The sequence below is a fragment of the Pelodiscus sinensis genome, chromosome 7 (genome assembly GCF_049634645.1).
Source record: "Pelodiscus sinensis isolate JC-2024 chromosome 7, ASM4963464v1, whole genome shotgun sequence".
NCBI lineage: Eukaryota > Metazoa > Chordata > Testudines > Trionychidae > Pelodiscus > Pelodiscus sinensis.
Window position 1 is genome coordinate 6,617,301 of NC_134717.1, and position 20,115 is coordinate 6,637,415.

The 20,115-nt window shown below is 43.2% G+C and overlaps 1 protein-coding gene across 2 annotated transcripts in view; it reads left to right on the forward strand.

Annotated features, from left to right (window-relative positions):
- The window catches only part of PTPN4 (protein tyrosine phosphatase non-receptor type 4), a 216,263-nt gene that overhangs the window by 157,222 nt on the left and 38,926 nt on the right, over window positions 1–20,115 (forward strand). For both annotated transcript variants that reach the window (XM_075933064.1, XM_006137719.4), the window contains exons 16-20: window positions 7,002–7,161; window positions 11,237–11,320; window positions 11,418–11,474; window positions 13,106–13,262; window positions 15,011–15,177. In XM_075933064.1, coding sequence (XP_075789179.1) covers window positions 7,002–7,161; window positions 11,237–11,320; window positions 11,418–11,474; window positions 13,106–13,262; window positions 15,011–15,177 — 625 coding nt within the window. The remainder of the gene's footprint in view (window positions 1–7,001; window positions 7,162–11,236; window positions 11,321–11,417; window positions 11,475–13,105; window positions 13,263–15,010; window positions 15,178–20,115) is intronic.

The window sequence follows — 20,115 nt, forward strand, 5'->3', positions numbered from 1 at the left end:
ATTTAAGTATCTTTTTTCAAATGTTTGCTATAAGTTCCTATCTTCTATAGGATTCATTAACTCGTACATGCATATTGATAGCCAAAAAGATGATTTTTTTTTAACTTTGTTTTTGGAATAATTTATGTTTTTTGAACTTTTAAAATCACAGCTGCCCAGACGTTAACATTTACACAAAGACATATCTTACCTATCCCTTTTAAAAGATGAGTAAACTGTCAGCCAGAGTGTTAATTGAATAAATATTCAACTAAAAGAATTCTAAGCACTTATAATGGGCCAGTGCCTAAATAATGTATAACTGCCTTGAAAGTTAATTAGTAAATGTTAGTAATCAGTTTTTCTCTCTCCACAAAAACTGATGAAAAACTGTTTCCATTGCTGCTGTTGGAACTTTGCAGAGAGGGTAAAATAAAACACATGTTGCCCTTTTCTGATAAGAGTGAACAAGTTACCAAGTTCTTTGTGGAAGCTGCTATTGAATAAGCATGTTTCCTAATATGTTTTTATTTCCTTCTGTTATAAGTCTCAGCTTCTGCAGTCATTACAGTTTGAACAAATAATTGCCAGCGGGATGGAGGGGTGTTTCAACCATCCTGTTGGTGCAAAAATTGTAATTTGATAAAATTTGGAAGTTAAGCATCAAAATCTATGAAATGTAGAAATAATAAGTCTGCCAAGGAAGGTGTCAACATGACTTAAGATTGAGGTTTCTAATAGCTTATACTTTTAAAGTAGACATTTTATTATGCTTAATCTTTTCATTTTCTTTTCCTTATTTGTTTGGTTTTCTTGTTTAATTTCCTAGAAATGTATTAGGTTTTGTTTAAAAACTGATAAAAACCTGAAAATTAATGTGAAGGGATATTCACCATGTGCCAGTTGAAGAATTATTCCCCTTTCTGCTGTGGTCAGGTGGTCTCTTCTGTGGGGAACCTGCTCTCTGTCTTCCTCATTTTCCACTCACATCCACTACCGCCAATGTAGAGGAAGGGAACAAAGCTGAAAAGCTGAGGTCACGAGGGCAGCAAAGACTGTTTTATCCCTGTAACACTGAGTTCCTTCCTGCTGCCATTTGTTCAGCCAGATCCCATTAGCTTTCCTGCATAGGGTCTGTGGGGCAGAGAAAGTAGGTGGAGCTCTGTGCCCTAAGGCCAGTTGCTGCAATTACAGTTCTTGGCTTACCCAGGACTGAGAATCACCTTGTTACTCGCTGCCTGGGATGTGAGAGTTTGCTTGCTCCACAGCCATTCAAACACTCCTCTGAGCGAAGGCACTGGAGACTTCCCAAAAGTATGGGGGAGGAAGCCCTTCCCCCAAAGATTTACCTGTGAAGACCTCACCCTTGGCCAAGATGGAGTGGGGCCAGGGAGACTGACCCCTGCTCCAGGTGCAGGAGGGTGAGCATCATATTGCCCTCAGCCCCGAGTGTTCACAGCTGCCCATGCAACTTTTATTATGGTCAGACTATGGCTCTAAGGCTCCTCACCCTTGCTGGAGCCAAGTTCTAGGAGACCCATGCAGGTAGCTGTGGTGAGCCAGTGCACGTTCATGGACCTTCTGCCTGTCCTGGGCTGGGCAGGAACACACACAGCCCCCCCACACAACCACAGGCAGGTGGGGGTCTGTATGGCTCCCACAATGCCCCAGGCTCTCTGACTGGGTGCCTTGCGGGCCTGGCCTCCAACAGGAAAAGGGGGGGGGCGGCCATGCCTCCCCATCCCTATTCCATCACCACTGCATCTGTGCTATGCAAACCCTTGCAGGTCTTTATCTGCAGGTTAATGGGTGCACCCCTGTTCCATTGGAATCATTCCCAGTGATATCCAGTGACTTGTTAGTCAGAAAATATGTATTATGTTCCCTTATTAACTGTTACTAGGATAACAACTGCCATATCTTTCATTTTTACCTAATGACCATTGCCTTGCGACTTACGTTTTGCTTGAAATACAATTAAATAAATTATATAGTATTGAATTTCACATGTGGCTGTCCAAGATACTTTAGATTTTGCCAAAAATCGAGTTAAAATGTTACAATGTCTCATAATTAAGTGAAAAAAGTTAAAAAATAATGAATAGTCCCTGCAGTACTGTAGAGACTAACAAAAATGTAGATAGGATTGGAGCAAATCTGGTTGCATCTCATGACCTGCAATCCCATAAACAGAGACAAACACCTACAGGATCTCTGTCAGGCATTCTGAAAACTAATATCCACCTGGGGAAATGAAAAAACAGAGGAGCCAGACAAGTACCCAAGCATCAGTTTCTTCAAGGTAGGCCCAACAAACAAAATAACAGAACACCACTGGTCGTCACCTATAGCCCCCAACTTCCTGCAGCACATCATTAACAATCTACACCCTATCCTGGAAAACAATTCCTCACTCTCACAGGCCAATCCTTGCCTACCAAGAGCCCCTTAACCTGAAATACATTATTTCTAGCAACCACGCAACACACCTCTGTCATACTTACCCAGGAATCCATCCTTGCAATAAACTCCAGTGCCAACTCTGACCACACATCTGTACAAGCAACTTCATCACAGGACTGAACCATGTAAACCACCACATTCGTGGCTCATACAACTGCACATTCACTATAATGGAATCTACGCTATCAAGTGCGGGGAATGCTCCTCTGCCATGTATATTGGCCAAGCTGGACAAAGTCTATGGCAAAGGATTAATGGACACAAATCAGATATCCGAAATGGTAACATACACAAACCTGTTAGGGAACATTTCAACTTGCCCAGGCACTCATCAATGGCTCAAAAAGTGGACCATGCTCTTAGAAAGCAATTTAAAAAAAAGCGGGAGAGAGAAACTGTGGAACTTGCCTTCATATACAAATCTGACGCATTTAACCAAGGTTTGAGTAGAGACTTGAAGTGGATGGGCTGTTACATTCAACACTCAAATGACATGAAAAGCTCCACTTACAGCCCACTGTAGCCTCCTTTAGCATGGACACTTTTTTGACAAGATTGTTTTTCCTTTTCTCTCCCCATCTCTCGTCTTTCTCTGCTATTTATTTGTACCTCTGGACTCCTTTCTCCATTCATCTGACGAAGTGGGTTGTGCCCAAGAAAGCTTACCATCTACGTTTTTGTTAGTCTCTAAGATGCTGCGGGACCATTTAAGTTTTTTCAGTTACAGACTAGTACAGCTACCCTCTGAGATTCATAATTAACGGTTAGCAAAATAAGTCTTGTATGTGATCAGACCAAGTAAGTGCGAAAACTCACATAGGTAAAGTTATGTGCCTAATTGTTTTCAAAGTTAGGCCCTGTCTTCATTGTAGTACTCCATCTGAGTTATATGTAGGTACTTAATAAAAACAGGTTTTAACTAAGAATGTAAAATCCCATTCAGTTGGTTAACCTGTTAAACATACTGTTTAATTGGTTAACTGATTAAAGTGGGGGTGAATGCTCCAACCAAGGAGGGTGGGCAGGCAGGGGGCTCTTCTGGCCCTACACAGGACTGGGAGCTAGCTCCTGGCCCTGCCTGGGAGGGCTGGAGTAGCCCTTTGTCCGTGGCCTGCTGCAGGCAGGGGGCTGCTCCCAGGTACCAGTTAACTGTTACCCAGTAAGCATTATCCATTGACGGTGATACTTACTGGGTAGATGGTTGACCAGTTACCTATTCACACCCCTAGTTTTAATGTAGTTGGTGGATAAGAAGGACTGTACTACTGTTAGTGTTTAGGGCTGATTTTTAAAGTCAGGGGAGTTTAAGCACTTGACTGCTCCTTTTTACCTCTGAAAAATCTCCTTCATTTGTAAGTATAAATGCTTAAAATAAAAGATGAGTCCTACATTTGTCATAAGAAAATTATGCAGTTAAATTCCAATGCCATAGAAGGTGGGCATGGGAATAGCAGGATGACCAGATCTCATTTTTTCAAAGAGGCAATCCTGTATTTAAGCCTTTCCTGAAAGTGTCCCAACTTTTTCGTAAAAACAGGCAAGTTGTCCTGTATTTTTGGTCTTCCCCACTAGCCCCTCCCTTCTCCATAAATACTGGTATGTTCTGTTCCTGGCTAGATCCAAGCTTGACAGCTGCCTGCCCACAAGTGGTAAATGGCGGGGGGGAATCCAGTGACCAATAGTGGGGGTAGGTGTGGAAGACTGATAGCAGGACAAAGATGCAGCTTGTGTGGCTAGCTGCAACCGCTTCCCCTACTACATGTGGGCTCTTGACCAGCAACGCCCTGTACTCCATCCCATTTCTGGCCAGCACTGGCTGCGAACTGCAGTGGTTGATGAGTGCCGGCAGGTGCCAAGCAGCAGTCAGTTACATGTCTCCTCTGCAGCCCACCGATCAGCACTTTATGTGCTCCCCCTCTCGCTATCCTCTCCTTGCTTTGCCCCTTTTTCCTGTTGAGCCCATTTGCTGTTCCATATCCCCAGCGGAGAGTGCATCGAGCTCCCAGTGCTGGGTGGAAAACCAGCCCCTGATTGGCGCAGTCAGCTCACCAGCAACTTGGCTAGCAGGCTCCTTCCTTCCCTCAGTGCCTCTGGCTGGGCCAGTGCCCCAGGAAAGTCCAAGATTCTCTGGCCCAGGGCTTTGGGCAGGGAGAAGCGAACCCTGCATATATCAAAGCCCTGTTCAGCACTAGCATGGGTAAGTCTCTCTGCCCCTCAGGCAAGCTGCTGCCTGGCAGGGAGGAAACAGTTTTCAGCCTGTTCCTGCCCCAACTTTGCAAGCTCCACAGCAGGCCCTGGGGCAGTAACTTAGCACCCTGCTCACCTCCTGCTCTGGTTCCTGCCCAATGTTCCCTCTAATCTTTTTCATCCATGTGTAGAATAAACTTTTGTATGTTCCCCAAGGCTTGTGCCAGTGTACACCGCCAGTAGAAACATAAAACCTAGCTGTGGGCACACTGATAATCAATGGGTAGCATTTGCATCTCTCTTGAGGAGCCGCACAAGTGCACAGCTTATAGGAAATACTGGTCCTGCCCCTAGGGAACAAAAGGTTTCTCTGTCTCCTACATTTCCTCTCCCAGGAGATTTGCTGAAGTCCCTGTAGTCAGATTCCCTGGGCCTTGTTGCACACTGCGTCTTTAGGGCTGAACCTTTTCCTGCATATGCTGGAGTGGGGGAGTGGCCGAGTTATGTCTGTGGCCAGCAGTAGCCTGAGGGTGTTAGTTTCTGTTCACACAGTGTCAATAGGCAAGGGAAAAGTGGATCCCAGCCGTGGGTTGGGGGGGGGGGGAGAGAAGGAAGAAGAGATGAGCTCTGTCAAGACGGACTAGGTCATCTCTCCTCTGCCCCTTTCCTACATCTGAATACAGATTCTGTCCCATCCCTGACCTCCTGCACAGTGCCAAAAGGCTGCTGCTGGTCACCTTCTCTGGCAGAAGTCTGGGAGCAGGGGGCATGTGCCCTTCTATGCACTCTGCGTATGTGTTGCCTTAGGAAGAGGCTGGTCCACCAGAGGCCCAGACAGGCAGAGGTGGTCACCTTCCCCTGCCTCCCATTTGAGAGAGGTATATTGGAATGCATGTGTCACCTCTCCCCATGTTCATTGGGAGGGGGAGCTAGGAGTGTGTGTGTGTGTGTCGCCCCTCCCTGTGTGAGCCCTAAAGCCACGGGTGGGGAACTGCAGGCCCGAGGACCAGATGCAATCCTCAGTTGTCTGGATCTGGCCCCAGAGGCTCAGCCCCACCCAATATTGGTGAGCCTGAGCTGGCACTCCAGTCTCCCTGCTGCCTCCCCGTGGGGCTGGAGCGCACAAAATCTACTAGGCTGGGCCCCCATAGGCTCTGGTGTGCAAGGGAAATGTGGGGAGTGTCTTTCTCATTCAGGGGCCACAGTGAGAGGTTTTTTCCCACTTCTCAATTGTGTGCAGCCCCCGACTGATTTTTCTGTGGGTCTGCTGCCCCCAACTCAAAAAAGGTTCCCCACCCCTGTCCTAAAGCCTTAAAGAAGGTAAATAAAAATAATCCTAATTATGCACTATTTTTTTAATGGGGCCTCAAACAACTAAATATTAATTTGAACATCTCTACTGCATCATTCTGATTGTTGTTGAACTCACTTTAATACGAGAAGTTTTGCCAGGTGTCCCATATTCAGCATAGGGAAATACGGTCACACTAGGGAGCAGCCACTATAGTAAATACATGCATGGCATAAACTAGTATGTTGTTAAGATACAGCACTGCAGTCTAAAACCTAACATGAACGTCTAATGGTACTGTTCCTTCAGATAAATCCATGATAAAAATGCCTTATGAAAAAAATGCACTGTACGTATTTTCTCTTTGGCTAAATTTGGTATGCAAGGCCATATTTAAAAACTTCCTGCTAAATAATATGTACTTAATTACAAATTAGACAATGCAAAATTGTGAATTGCATGCATAATTATATGTATAGTACTTGCCAATTAAATGTGGTTTTGAGACGCTGATGGACAGTGTGATGTTTTTTTCATGTTGGTTTCGATTTTGAAATCATTTTGCTGTTAAAAGTACAAAAAATTAGGATTGTCAGATTCAAGTGCTAATTTACTCAAAAGTAGATTTTGCCTGTAAATTAAACCTTAAAAATAAAGCTATCTAAGATGTAAATTGATTTTCTTCTTGGGAAAATATAAAATGATGTATATTTTGTTTACAAATAGAGTATATTACTAGGTATGTGTGAAATTATAAAAGGATTCTCCAGTATATTGATCAAGCAAATTAAAAGAGTAGGTAAACGGTTTAAAAGAAACAATACACTATACAAGAACACTCTAGCTGAATCAAACTTTGAATGTTAATGATTTTTTTGAAATACACTCTACATAACACATGAATTTGCATTTACACTGTAGTAAACATATCCATGAAATTGAACCCTTCAGATAACAATGTCAGATTTTTTGTAACTCTCAAACTCTGAGATACTTTTAGCCACTTATACAATTTACCTGGTGTCGTAAGAATTTTCAAATAAAATGTTCTCCTTCTGCCATTTTATTTTTATATCTATAGATCCCAAGAGACCCCTATAGATGGGCAGCCTCCTGCATTACCACCCAAACAATCTAAGAAGAACAGTTGGAACCAAATTCATTATTCACACTCCCAGCAAGAACTGGATAACCATATTAATGAAACATTTGATGTTTCCTCATCACCTGAAAAATCTACAGTAAGCGATAGGTCAAGTTTGATCATCTTGTTTTTCCTCTGGATGAGGTCCTTATGCATGGAGGGCGGGGGGAGTGTGTCAGATTTGTTCACTGATCCCCCATTAATCTTTCCTTTTTTGTCAATCTTTCCTTTTGTGTGTCAGTTTCACTAAACTAAATTACTGGAATATCACACAAAGACATTGTAAGGGCATTCTTTATCCCTCTGATACTTATTTTTCCCATACTTGCAGATGTTTCTAATGAACCTCCTATTTTGGTAGTGAATTTGTCCATAGGTTTAAAAAAAGGAAAATGTGAACTACTATATAAAAAGTATTGCCAGTCTCTCACGTGCAAAAATCATGAGTCAGAGTCCCAAAATTTAAAGTTTTAAAAAGAATAAATGTTATTTTCTTTGTGAATTTTGAGCTTTGAGGGTTTCATTTAGGTCACATTTTCAACAGAGTATCTGCAATCTTGAGGGCTAGAAACACTTTTATAAATGGAAGCATGATTCTTGAGCTGGGGCTTTAAATAAAATACCAGATATCGCTTGCAATAAAATGGAGAGAGTTGGCAACACTACATATATTTTGTTTAAATTAAACCATGACACAGAATTTTGAGTCCTTTTTGTGGCTCTGCTCTGAAAAATGACTACGTAAAAATATCCTCTTCCATTGTTGTATGCAGTGTTCTTGTAGCCATGTCAGTCCCAGGATATTAGGGTATGTCTAAACACCAAAGGGAAATCCATGGCTGGCTCTTGGCAGTTGATTTTGGTCTCCGGCTCTGGGAGAGTTTCATTGCTGCTTAGACTGGCTTCAGGCTGGAGCTGACCTGAAGAAGAGCTGTGTGTAAACACAGATGCTTGTCTTTCTCATCAATAGCAGCTGGACCCATACAAGATGTTTATTAAGCTAGAATGAGTTAAATCTGTGTTCAACCACTACAGGTAATGAAACTGCACAAATATCGTTGAAGGTCTAATTTGGTGAACTGAGCCCTTAGATTTGAATATCAGGGGATAGGAAAAAAATGGGTTCATGTTAAATTTGCAGTGCTTGCAGTTGCACAAAGCATCTTTCCTTTTAAAAACCTGAAAGTATTTGATATAAAAATCCTGGAGATACAAACACAGGACTCATATATTTTTGAAGAGGTTGCTTGTAGAATCACACTTAAAGTTCTTCAACAGATATAATTTCTTCTCTCATTCTGCTGCATTTCAGAATATTATTTTAAGGACAAATCCCCACGTCCCCCTCTTTAATCCATTTATTTCCTTAATCTCTCTCATATGTAATGGACCCAATTAAAACGTCTTAGGAGCAAATATTAAAACAAGTGCTTTTTCACATGATTTGCAAGATCTTTAAAAGCCCCTCTGATGATCACTTCAATTGAGGAGTCTTTTGAAGTAGTTATGCCGGGGTCTCCAACTCAGTTTGCCATAGGGTCAGTGCCAGTTCTCTCATTCTCCTACCAGCCCAGCACACGCCCCTTCCTTTCTTTATCTCATGCCTCATGCACCACTATCAACTGTGATTGCTCTGATTTAATAGATTATGCTTGTTTGTTGGTACATGGTATTAGAAGAGAATCCCAGTTTTTCTTTTTCTTTTTTCCTTTTTTTTTTTTAAAGGGAGACTTTAGGTCTCATGGTTTGTGGGGGAAAAAAAAAACTAGAAAATATGCCCTTATTTGGCCAAAGACATCAAACATGAGATGCCAAATAAAAAGATCTCCAAGTGCATTTTCATCTGATTTGAATATGCCATTCTCTTTTGGGGTGGGGGGAGCTGATTCATGAGTTTTGAAGACTTGAGGTTAGCAGTACAGTACATGCAAGTTGATAACGGATCCTACAAAAGACCTGATACTGAGCACTCACCCTGACACCCCCCATCTCCTCATGCGGGAATCCTGCCTGCTCCTCACCCCTCGGTGACATCCACATCCTTGCACTAGGATTTCCTACCCCTACCTGGTGTGACCAACAGTGAAACCTGCTGGCCCTGCCCTGCAGAAGTACATCAGCTCAGGCAGCTCCCTGGCCTGAAAGGTTTGTGTCGCAGGAGAGGCAGGAAGCATGGCTTCCTGGACAGAGTAGCACCCTCTGCAGTCAGGACCATGTGGGCGCTGAGGGTCTGAGTGCGCTGTTTCTACCTTCGCCCTCCTACTCCCTGGGCTGGCAACTGAGAGGGCCTGATTAAATAACTTTTTCAAAGAATTTTGCGGGCCAGATTAGGGAAGTGCTCAGGCTGTAGATGGCCTCTGGGCTAGGAGTTTGAGACACCTGGGTTATCCCCACAAATACCTAGAACCAGTTTGAAAAGAACCCTTTTAGTGTTCTAGAACTAGAATTTTCACTCAAGATAGTCCGCAGGGGTTGCTTTTCAAATATGTAGAAACTGCTCTTCTCCTAATAGTTTGTGTGTGCGTGTGCATGTGCACACGCTCTGGTATGCAGTGACACAAAATCTTCTGCATAAGTGAGATGGTTTACACAGCTGGAGAGTTCAGACTTCCCTTCATATAGTTAGCAGAAACAGTATAAGTTAGACTATGTAGCGTGTCAGGGACAGGTTAACTGGCTTGCAGGCAGGAGGTTTCTTTTGAAGGTTCGAGTTCATCAAATGGATTCTCCTGGTCAACTTTCTAGCCCCTGCAACCACATGCTTCAGAGTTCTTTTGCAAGTTGAACTTTACCAGGATAAAATAATCCTATGTGGTAGAGGGGCAGGTTTAACACAGTTAAATGATGTACAATGAATAATCCACCTCAGACCCTGGGAGAGAGGATAAGTATGAGGGGCTAGATCAGGAGTGGCCAATCCATTAAACAAAGAGAGCCAAAACAGTGGCGGAAAAAATGCGAAGAACCGCAACAGATTTTTTTTTTTCAGAAATTTTTGTTGAGCTAAAAAAAAAAAGAAGAGCCTCTCCCACCCCACCCCTCAGAGTTCAGCCAAAAAAAAAGTTGAGCCAAAAAGACAAGGCTCTTTGGCTACACCTTCGCCCGTCAGCCACCTCCATTTTGAATCGCTGCACCCAGTAAGCAGAGAGAGCCATTTCTAAGGGCGCAGAGGCTTCGCAAGCTGCATTTTAAGGCTAGATCAAGCATATTCAAAGCCATTGGAACAGCACCTTGTTGAAAGGCACAAGATTGAGGTGTCAGCTTCCACAGATGGCTATGCCATACCACATGAGTCAGTTCTGTTCTGAAAGAACTGAATATACACACAGAAAAGGTGCATAAATCAGATAAATGACATGAGAGGGTGGAGGAGAGGGGGGATGATCATCATCATCATCACCACCAACCTCTATCAGCATAGGGTACTTTATATTCCTCTCCACACAACCCAGGAGCATGCGTAATAAACCTCACGTTACTATTTCAAACTCTTCCTGGACAGGTGGGATGTAGGGCCAGCAGCTCCCTGCTAAACTAACCCCTGTTATTAAGCCCTAGTTGCGACTAGTGCAAACTAAGACATACAAATTATGCGATCAGCCCGAGCTATATAACAGTATATTTTTACTGCAGGCACCACCAATTTGTAACATCTCCATTTGATATTCAGTAACTTGTAATTTTATTAGTTTATGGTTTGGGACATTCCCTATTTTACCAGCTTGCTACCAGGAGAACACATTTACAAATTAGCTGTGCATTATCCCCCAAATCAAACTAGGGTGAGAGAGACTACTTGCATGGCTGCTGCTGCTGCTTTCTCAACGCCTAGTAGCAATTGGACATTTGATGAGGATGTATGGAAGAGCTGTCTTATTAGAGTAGTCTTTCATTGAAGCATAAATAAATTTTTAAATAAATGGAGATTACCTATCTCCTAGAACTGGAAGGCACCTTGAAAGGTCATTGAGTCCAGTCCCCTGCCTTCATAGCAGGACCAAGTACCATCCCTGACACATTTTTGCCCCAAATCCCTAAATGGTCTTCGCAAAGATTGAACTCACAACCCTGGGTTTAGCAGGCCAATGCTCAAACCACTGAGCTATCCCTCCCCTAAGCATGCATAAGCAGGACAAATTACATGTAATGTTATATACTTCTTTTTTGTTTAGCCCAATGGTGGTGTTCCCCCTGACAATCTTGTTTTGATCAGAATGAAACCAGATGAAAATGGAAGATTTGGCTTCAATGTAAAGGTAATGAAGAATAGATATGTATCCATGTTTGTAAAGATTGTTCAGCAACACTCATGATTTGTGACTTGCTGTTTTTGTTTTTTTGGTTTTTTATAAGGGAGGATCTGACCAGAAGATGCCTGTAATAGTGTCCAGGGTAGCTCCAGGAACACCAGTAAGTTATAAGAGTAATTTGGAAGTGGTGGTGTTTAATTAGGTTTGTGCAGTGTTGTTGTAGCCCTGAAGGTTCCAGACTATTAGACAAGATGGTATGTCCTTTCTTTTGTGTGTTCGTTTTCCTTGATGGAGAACATTCTGCCATGCCTTGCTAGGAATAAAATTATTCTAACATATTCACTTTAGTATAGTATTTCCTATACCTTTTGGACAGCTTGTTCTTTGATAAATTGTTGGAATTAAACACATTTAAAATGTGACGTTAAAATACCTTTTGCTAATTAAATGAGAACAATGGAATGAAAATAAACTAAAGATAGAATACAGTGTCCCCAATGTCACTTACATATTCTTCTACAAATTCCTGCAATAAATTAAACTGCTTATATTGCCGTCTGTGAATTGTCCTTTTTTATTTATTTAAGGAAACTTAAGAGTTCATATTTTAGTGTGGTCCATGCTTTAATAATAAAAAAATCACTGTACAGCATTATATCACTGCAAGTCATTGCAATGTGTTATAATGCTTGTTTCTTGAACCTTGATAGATAATGCCTCACTTATCCTAAAACATTATTTAACTTATTTTTTTAATTTAGACATTCATGGTATTTTGTGTCAAATTATACCGAGAAAAACATTTATGCTGTTAAAAAATTGCAAATCCCTTTGTTTTTACTGAAACGTGCAGTTGTGGGTAATGCAAAGATTTAGATTAAATCAGACATAATGAATCATTCATTAGGTCTGATTCTGTTATTTTTTTCTGGTGTTGAAAACTAGGCACAATATTGTGGCGGTTGATTGCCAGAAATAATTACCTGGTATTCAGGCATTGTGATGCCAGCTCTTTGTTGTGCGCCTGTCAGAAATCAGTAGAATAAGACACACATTTGATTACATTAATAAAAAGTAGTTTCATCTAAATAAGCTAATTAAAGTGTATATGTTGGCATCGTTATGTTAGTTTGTTCTTATCCTAATTAATTAGTTTTTCTTACTTTATTTTCTGTATCTCAAATTAGTTTATATTGCGGTTAATTTTGGATAAATGAATTAAATATCTAGCAATGCTGTGGTGATGATAAATACCATGAATACCATGCTTAAATTGTAACTTAAATAGCACTTTCACTTGCTGATTCTATTCACTCAGATTACCTGAATTTGTTGCGTTTCCTTTGGCCCCGATCTTTTTATTGCCATGAAAATGACATTAGAAGTGTGCAGCCCTTCGGCTTGTGAAATTGAACTGGACAATGTTTTGACATGCTACTGCCCTGCCTTATGAGATATCTGAGCTTGTCCTGCATCCAGTGTTAATGCAGAATATAATTCAGATAATGGAGAATTTATCCAACCATTCAGCTTCAGCGTGCATACAAGGATTAGGGAGTAACAGTAACAGAAAGACATGTTGAAATGACAGATCCTCCTCTCAGTTGTGAATTGAAATGTTCGTATGAATGGCACTGTCTGCTGTGTTGTGTAACACTTCATATATCATTTGATCCAATGTGGCAACCATATCAATGAGTCTGACAGAATCCACATTTGTGAATACAGTTACGCTGTTTCTTATGTTGTTCTGCGCTGTGTTTGTAAAACTTAATTTGCTTAATGTTGCAGGCTGACCTCTGTGTCCCTCGTTTGAATGAAGGGGACCAGGTTGTTCTGATAAATGGCAGGGATATAGCGGAGCATACCCACGATGAAGTTGTTATGTTTATTAAAGAGAGCTGTGAGAGACACTCAGGGGAACTTGTGCTCCTAGTTCGACCCAATGGTGAGTGATTTATATGTAACACAGCAAATCTAACCTCTCCTCTTGAACCTTTGCATTATGTCCTGGAATAAGGATACTAATACTCTTTACAAAAAGGAGCTTCCCCTTAGAAAAATGCATATAAGAGTACAATAACAAGTCAGTATTTCAGTCATATACACATACAGAGGAGTAATTTTGTACTGCAAACAATTTGTGCCTGTAATAGTAAGTGTTCAAAACAAATTTTAAATCCCAGAAATTGGGATATAAAAAATAATCAGGTGTTCTTAGCAGGAGGTTTTACTTAAAATTGTCTGAATCACATTAGGTACAAACTAGCCAGATAAGTATGCAGATTGGTTCTAGTGTGGAGGGGTAGTCTATCCCAAAATGGCAATTGTGGATGTTTTTGGAAATTGTCACATGGGTGAGATGGTATTCAGGGACTTAGAATATTTTTGTCTTCAAAGTAATTGAGAGTTATTGGTAACATTGCTACTGGAGGTGGCTTAATAAAAGAAGATGGGTAAAGAAAACAAGCTTGTACAGTTTGTTCATAGCATATACACTGTTGGAATGTTGCCAAGACTTAGCTGCTGACGGTTTAATTCTGCTTCACTAACCAATCACAATAAAGAGCTATGTAACAGAAAAATAATTGTAGCAGAGAAATAATTGGAATAGTTGAAATCACTCCACCATAGTACCTTTACCAACTGGCAAATTATTCTGGTATCCTTTATTTGTGTTACTTCCCATTGTATGCATTTAAGCCATTTCATTGTTTTTGTATATTTTTTTCATCTGTCGTATTCATATAAAATACATTCTGCTAAATTGGTGTACATATTTATCAAGTTAATACCCCTTTGTGAGTTGATTATACTTGCGATTTAAATAAATAGCGTTAACATGCAGAATTTAAAAGTAGCTGTAATTTCTTACATAAGAACGACCATATTGGGTCAGACCAAAGGTCAGTCTAGCCCAGTATCCTGTCTGCCAACAGTAGCCATTACCAGATGCCCCAGAGGGAGGGAACACAACAGATAATCCTCATGTGATCCCTCTCCTGTCATCCATTTCCAGAAATACAGAGCCTAGGGACACCATTCCTACCCATCCTGGCTAATAGCCATTGACGGATCTAACCTCCATGAATCTATGTAGCTCTTCGTTCACATTTTTAGTGTTCCACTTTATAGGCAAACTTTTTGAAGAGCATATGCTTGTGTGCTATGGTATGTACTTTACTGTGTATATTTGAATACAATGTGTTTACAGGCAGGACTGTCGCACAGAGTGTTTGTAGAATTGTAGTAGGGCTTATGAGAGTGATCTGCCAAATTAATTCCATGCAAAGTGACATGCAAGACAAAAAAGATAAACTTTGGTACTTGAGTGACTTGGAGGATGTGATAATGGGAATCTGGGAAGCCAGAGAGGAGAAAACTACAGTAAACGAGGCAAGATATGACTAAGTTTAGGGTAAAGGGTTTTAGCAGTCTTAAGTGAAAATCCATTTCTTACTCAACAATAAACAGTGTAGTTTTAGGTGGTGCAAAATGGTTTCAATGCTGATTTTTTGTTGTTGATTATGGATTAAAGTCCCAGATTCTTAGTGGTGCTCTTAACATAGATTTTCCTGTACGAGAAATACTGAATTGCCATTTTTCTTAATTTAAAAGATGAGCATTCACTTTTTACAGCCAAAGAGCATGCAAGATTAGAACCTCTCTCAGCCTTCCTACCTTTATTTATTGTAGCTGTCTACGATGTGGTGGAAGAGAAGTTGGAAAGTGAGCCTGACTTCCAGTACATCCCTGAGAAATCCCCACTGGACGCTGTCCATCAGGATGACAATGCTCTGAGGGAATCTATGATTCAGCTCTCAGAGGGGCTTATCACTGGAACTATTCTGGCTCAGTTTGATGTAAGTAATGTACAACCTGTATGCGCACCCCACCCTCTTTCTTGGTAACAGTGAGCTTCAACAGAACAAGCTTGAATAGCGTTGGCTTGAGTTTAGACTCTGTCAGCAAGGTTACTGACTCATCTGCCGTAAAGAAAGAACAGTTGAGTATCATATAACTTCTGTGTTGAAACACCATAGATTTGTGTTCAGTAAATTATATAGAGTACTTTTCATTGCTGTTGACACTTTTATTGCTTGGTATCTATAGTAAATCCCTGGAAGCTTGAATTTTTTTCCTTGACAAACTCTTTCCTTCATCCCATGTTTATATAGTGGTTAGCTATCTAGGGGTTACTCATTTCACTATATAATAGACCTCTTGTTTTCTAAAAAATAAGCATTCAGTTTGTACTAAATGATACAAAAATGCATGCATCTTGCAAATAGTTATAAAAAAGCAAAAAAAAAATCAAATTTTGGTTTATTAATCTTGTGCTTCTTTAAACTGAAAATTTTTAAGACTAAAGCAATGCCTTATTAAGCCTATTGAATTAAAACTAAGATTACTGAAAATTGGTTGGCTTTAGTCATTAATTTTATGTAGAACTATTAAACCTAATGCTTTGAGGAAATACTGCATTTCAAATCATTTATGTGTTTTGCATGACATAAAATAATTATTTTATCATTCCTTTTAATTTTATGCAGGAACTTAAATAGCTTTTGGTACCATTGTGATCGTATTCAAGCTCACTTTTCAGATCTTTTGCTCCTTGTTCAGTTGTAAATGGAGGCAGAATTAGAACTTTTTTTGTTCTACTAAGGCAAAATTTACTCTAGAGTAAATGAGTATGATTCCAATGGACGATTTGTACCTGCCTAACCTCAACAGTAAACTGTGTAGGAGTGCAGGAGCATTATTGTGGCAGGGTCAGGGTGTAATAATAGCGTAGCCAGTCAGATTATTCACCAGGATGTATCTGCTAGCCCAAAACATTAAAATGGTAAATTTATGTTTAAATATATAGTAAAACTCCATTGGTCCGGCATCCAATGCTCCAGCACTCCTGATGGTCTGGCACCATCAGGAACCCAGAAGTGCTCTGGGCAGCCGGACAATTGAAGCTGCTCTGCTCCCAGCTTCCCCAATTCAGCTGCTGCTGAAACTGACCAGGAGCTGAATCAAGGAAGCTGGTGGTGCTATCGGACCAACCTGGCAGCACCTCAGCTGCTCTGCTGTAGGCATCCCTGATTCAGCTGCTGCTGAAACTGACCATCAGCGGCTGAATCGGGGACTCCTGGGGCAGAGCCGGACTATCGGAAGGGGAGGCTATGAGGGATCTGGGGTGGCATCCCCTCCACACCACCCCAGACCCCTCAGAGCCCCCCCTTCTGATAGTCCGGCATATTTGATAATCTGGCACCCCCTGGGTCCTCAAGGTGTTGGATTATCGGAAGTTTACTGTACTAATGGATAACTATGGTTCATGCAGTTTTGTGTTAGCAAAATAGTAGGTGATTGTAAACTATGTTTCAACTAATGTGTCAACTGTGCCTCTGAAATAAGTCTATGTGAAGCATAAAGTGATGTAGAAAAAATTCCTTAATGATTTAAAGCAGGGCTGCTCAACTTTGGAAACCCTGGGGGCCACAATGATACCCACAGCACATGCCGAGGGCTGCAACTTTAATGTGGTTGCAAATATATATGCAAATAGCTTCTTTCACACAATGCCCCGGCGCTGTTGGCATCTCCTTCCTGGGGGCTAAAAACGCCAACACCCTGTACCTGTCTGTTCCAGCCAGCCTCTCTGTTTGCCCACCCCACCTGGGAGATGCCTCACCGTTGAGGAGCGTGTTCCCAGTGGAACCCATGTTCAAAAGATCCCACCCACAAGCCACGTGTTGAGCCCTATATAAATCCAAACTGCACTGCGGACCACAAACAAATGGGCTGTGGGCCACATGCAGCCCACGGGCCACATATTGAGTAGCCCTGATTTAAAGTAATGATTATGGTATCAGCAGTCATAAAAATAGATTGCTTTGCTATCAGTTTTTGTGGTGGTTATATCCAGGGCTTGACAAAGTATTGAATCTACTCGCCCGTGGCGAGTAGATTTCAGCCTGGTGTCCCGTTCATTTGCGGCGTGCATGCTCATTGCGGATCTTGCGCATGCACAGTGCGGGGCTGGCGAGCGGCTTTCACCACCGTTCGACAAGCCCTGGTTAGATCCCAGATGTGATGTTGGGAACTGAGGTATTCAAGCAAGGATTAAAAAGCAGTAATCAAATGAATTGTTAAGAAAAATCCTGTTTCCATGCTTGTTTTGATTGAAATGCAATAGCTGAAGAAAAATACAGAAAGTGTCGTTCCAAAGTTTCTCTTGAGTGATTTGTAGTTTGATTCAAACTAAATGAAACATACCACGTTTAAGGTACAATGGACTGAGTATGTAAGTTCCCTCCCCCCACGCCCTCCCTCCCCGCTGCCTTTGTCAGGCTACGTCTACACTGCAAGCTTCTTTCAGAATAAGCTTTTCCGGAAGACATCTTCTGGAAAAGCTTATTTTGAAAGAGAGCGTACATGTGCAAAAAGCGCAACAAAATAGTGATTTGCTATTTTGAAAGATTGCGTCCAATCAGTGTGGATGCTATCTTTCAAAATAGTAAATCACTATTTTGTTGCGCTTTTTGCGTGTGGACAGTCTACCTCACATTTAGGGCCACCCAAAACTAGTTCAGGCACAGCATTAGGTCAGCAGTTGCTTCTGGGTACTGCTGCTTTAGGCTATCTCAGATGCATGCGTAAAGGCCCCCCCCTCCCCCCCCAATAGCCATTTCTCAGCTTCTTCTGCTTGCTTGCCTACCTCTCCGAGGGACTGCAAAGCATTTGCACTGTGCGCTCTGGTTGCCCGGCTTCTGGACCCTACAGCACTCCTTGCCATGGAGCCGGAGCTGCCTCCGGGCATGCGATGGCCCCACAATGCCATGCTGCAGTTTCTGCAGGCTGCCTTCATGGTCCTCTGCGAGAACCTCTGCCTGTGTGTGGGAGCAATGCCCTTGCAACCGCACCCTACGGTGAAGAGATGGTTTTGGAGGCTGGACACCAGTTCTGACTGGTGGGGCCGGCTGGTGATGGAGTGGTGGGACAGCCTGCAGTGGCTCTACAACTTCAGAATGAGGAAGGAGACATCCTGGCTCACCCCTTCCCTCCGTTGATGGGGCACCCAGATGCAACCCGCCACCTGCCTGGAGAAGCGGGTCGCCATTGCCGTCTGGAAGCTCGCCGTGACAGACAGTTACCAGCCTGTGAGCAACCAGTTCTGCGTGGGAAAGTCCACATCAGGGCCCTCTTCATGGAGGTCAGGCACTCTCAGGCTGCAGTCCCTGGAAGAGGGTAGGTGGGGGAGTACTGGAAAGTGAGACCCTAGGGAAAGGGGGGATTAGGATTGCCGGGGGAGGAAAATCCTCGTCCAGTGTTGTGGGGGGAGAGGGCTCTGCAGTTTTGCCCTCACACGGCCCTGCAGGGGCAGGGGTGGCTTCATAGGGAGTGGCTCCTGGGGTGTTTGGGGGTGGAGGAGGCAGAGCGCAGGGACCTCCCAAGGGCTCAGGGACCCCCTTTGATTCTCTGTTTTGTGTCTGTCTCCTTCTGCAGGTGACGGGGGCCATAAACACCATCCTGCTGTGCAGTCATTTGCCTGGGAGACCTGCACCCCATTGTGGCCGGATTTGCTGCCCTGGGCTTCCCCAACTGCAGAAGAGGGGGGGCAATAGTTGGAACCCACATCCCCCTCCGTGACCCCAACCACCGTGCCATGTGGTTCTATGGTCCTGCAGGTCCTGGTCAACCACCATGGACAGTTCGGACAGTTTAACTGGCTGGTCAAGGAGGACGCATGACACCCGTGTCCCACAACTCCAGTCTCTACCAGGAGCTGGAGGCTGTCATATTCTTCCCCAAGCACAACTTCAGGGTCGGGAACGTTGAAATGCCACTGTCCTTTGTGGGGAACGCGGCCTACCCCTGATGCAGTAGCTGATGAGCGTGTACACCGGCCACCTGAACACAAGCAGGGACCGTTTCAGTACCTGTCTGGGAAGGGCCTGCATCTGGGTGGAATGCTCCTTTGGACGCTTGAAGGCACGATTCAGGTGCCTCTGACCTGCCTCAATATGAGGGAGCATAACATCTCCCAGGTGTTGTCAGCCTGTTGTGTTCACCACCACATTGTGGGAAGGAAGGGGGAGGCCTTCCTTCTGGAGTGGGGGGCAGAGGCTGGCTGGGAGAGATGGTCCTTCGAGCAGCCACACACAGTTGCTATCCATCAGGCCCATCACGTGGGGGTGCGCATCCGGGAGGCCCCGAGAGAGAGTTTCTCTGAAGGACCTCAGTAACTCTCCCCAGGACCTCCCCACTAGGGGCCTGTTCCTTGACCCTCTCTGCCTTTCCAACAACCCCTCCCTTCTGCCCTTCCCAGAGATCCAATAAAAACAATGGTTTTGTACAAAAAAACCCTGTTTTTCTATTTGGGATAAAAGTAACTGGGAGGGAGGGGGGAAGCTGAGAATCTGGATATGGGGAGGGGGAGTGAAAATCTTGGAGAGGAGAGGCTTAAATCTGGGGCTCAGACTGGCACGTAGTTTGAGTGGTTTGTCTACCTCGTGTCCAGGGACTTCGACGATCTCGGGAATTGGAGGGTCCTGGTGGAAGAGAGGGATAAACAGCTGGCGGGCGGGTCAGGGCTGACATGGAGGGTGGGGGGGGTGATGGGTACTGGAGCAGGGACTGGGACTGGTGTTGGGTACGCCATCGTCTCCCATACAGTGGCGCAGATGTTGAGGCCCTGCTGCAGCAGCTTGGTCCAATCTGGTCCCGCCATTCTGCCTTGTCCCAGACCCTCTTGGCCAGCATCTGCTGCATGTCCCGGAGGACAGACACATGTCCCTCATCAG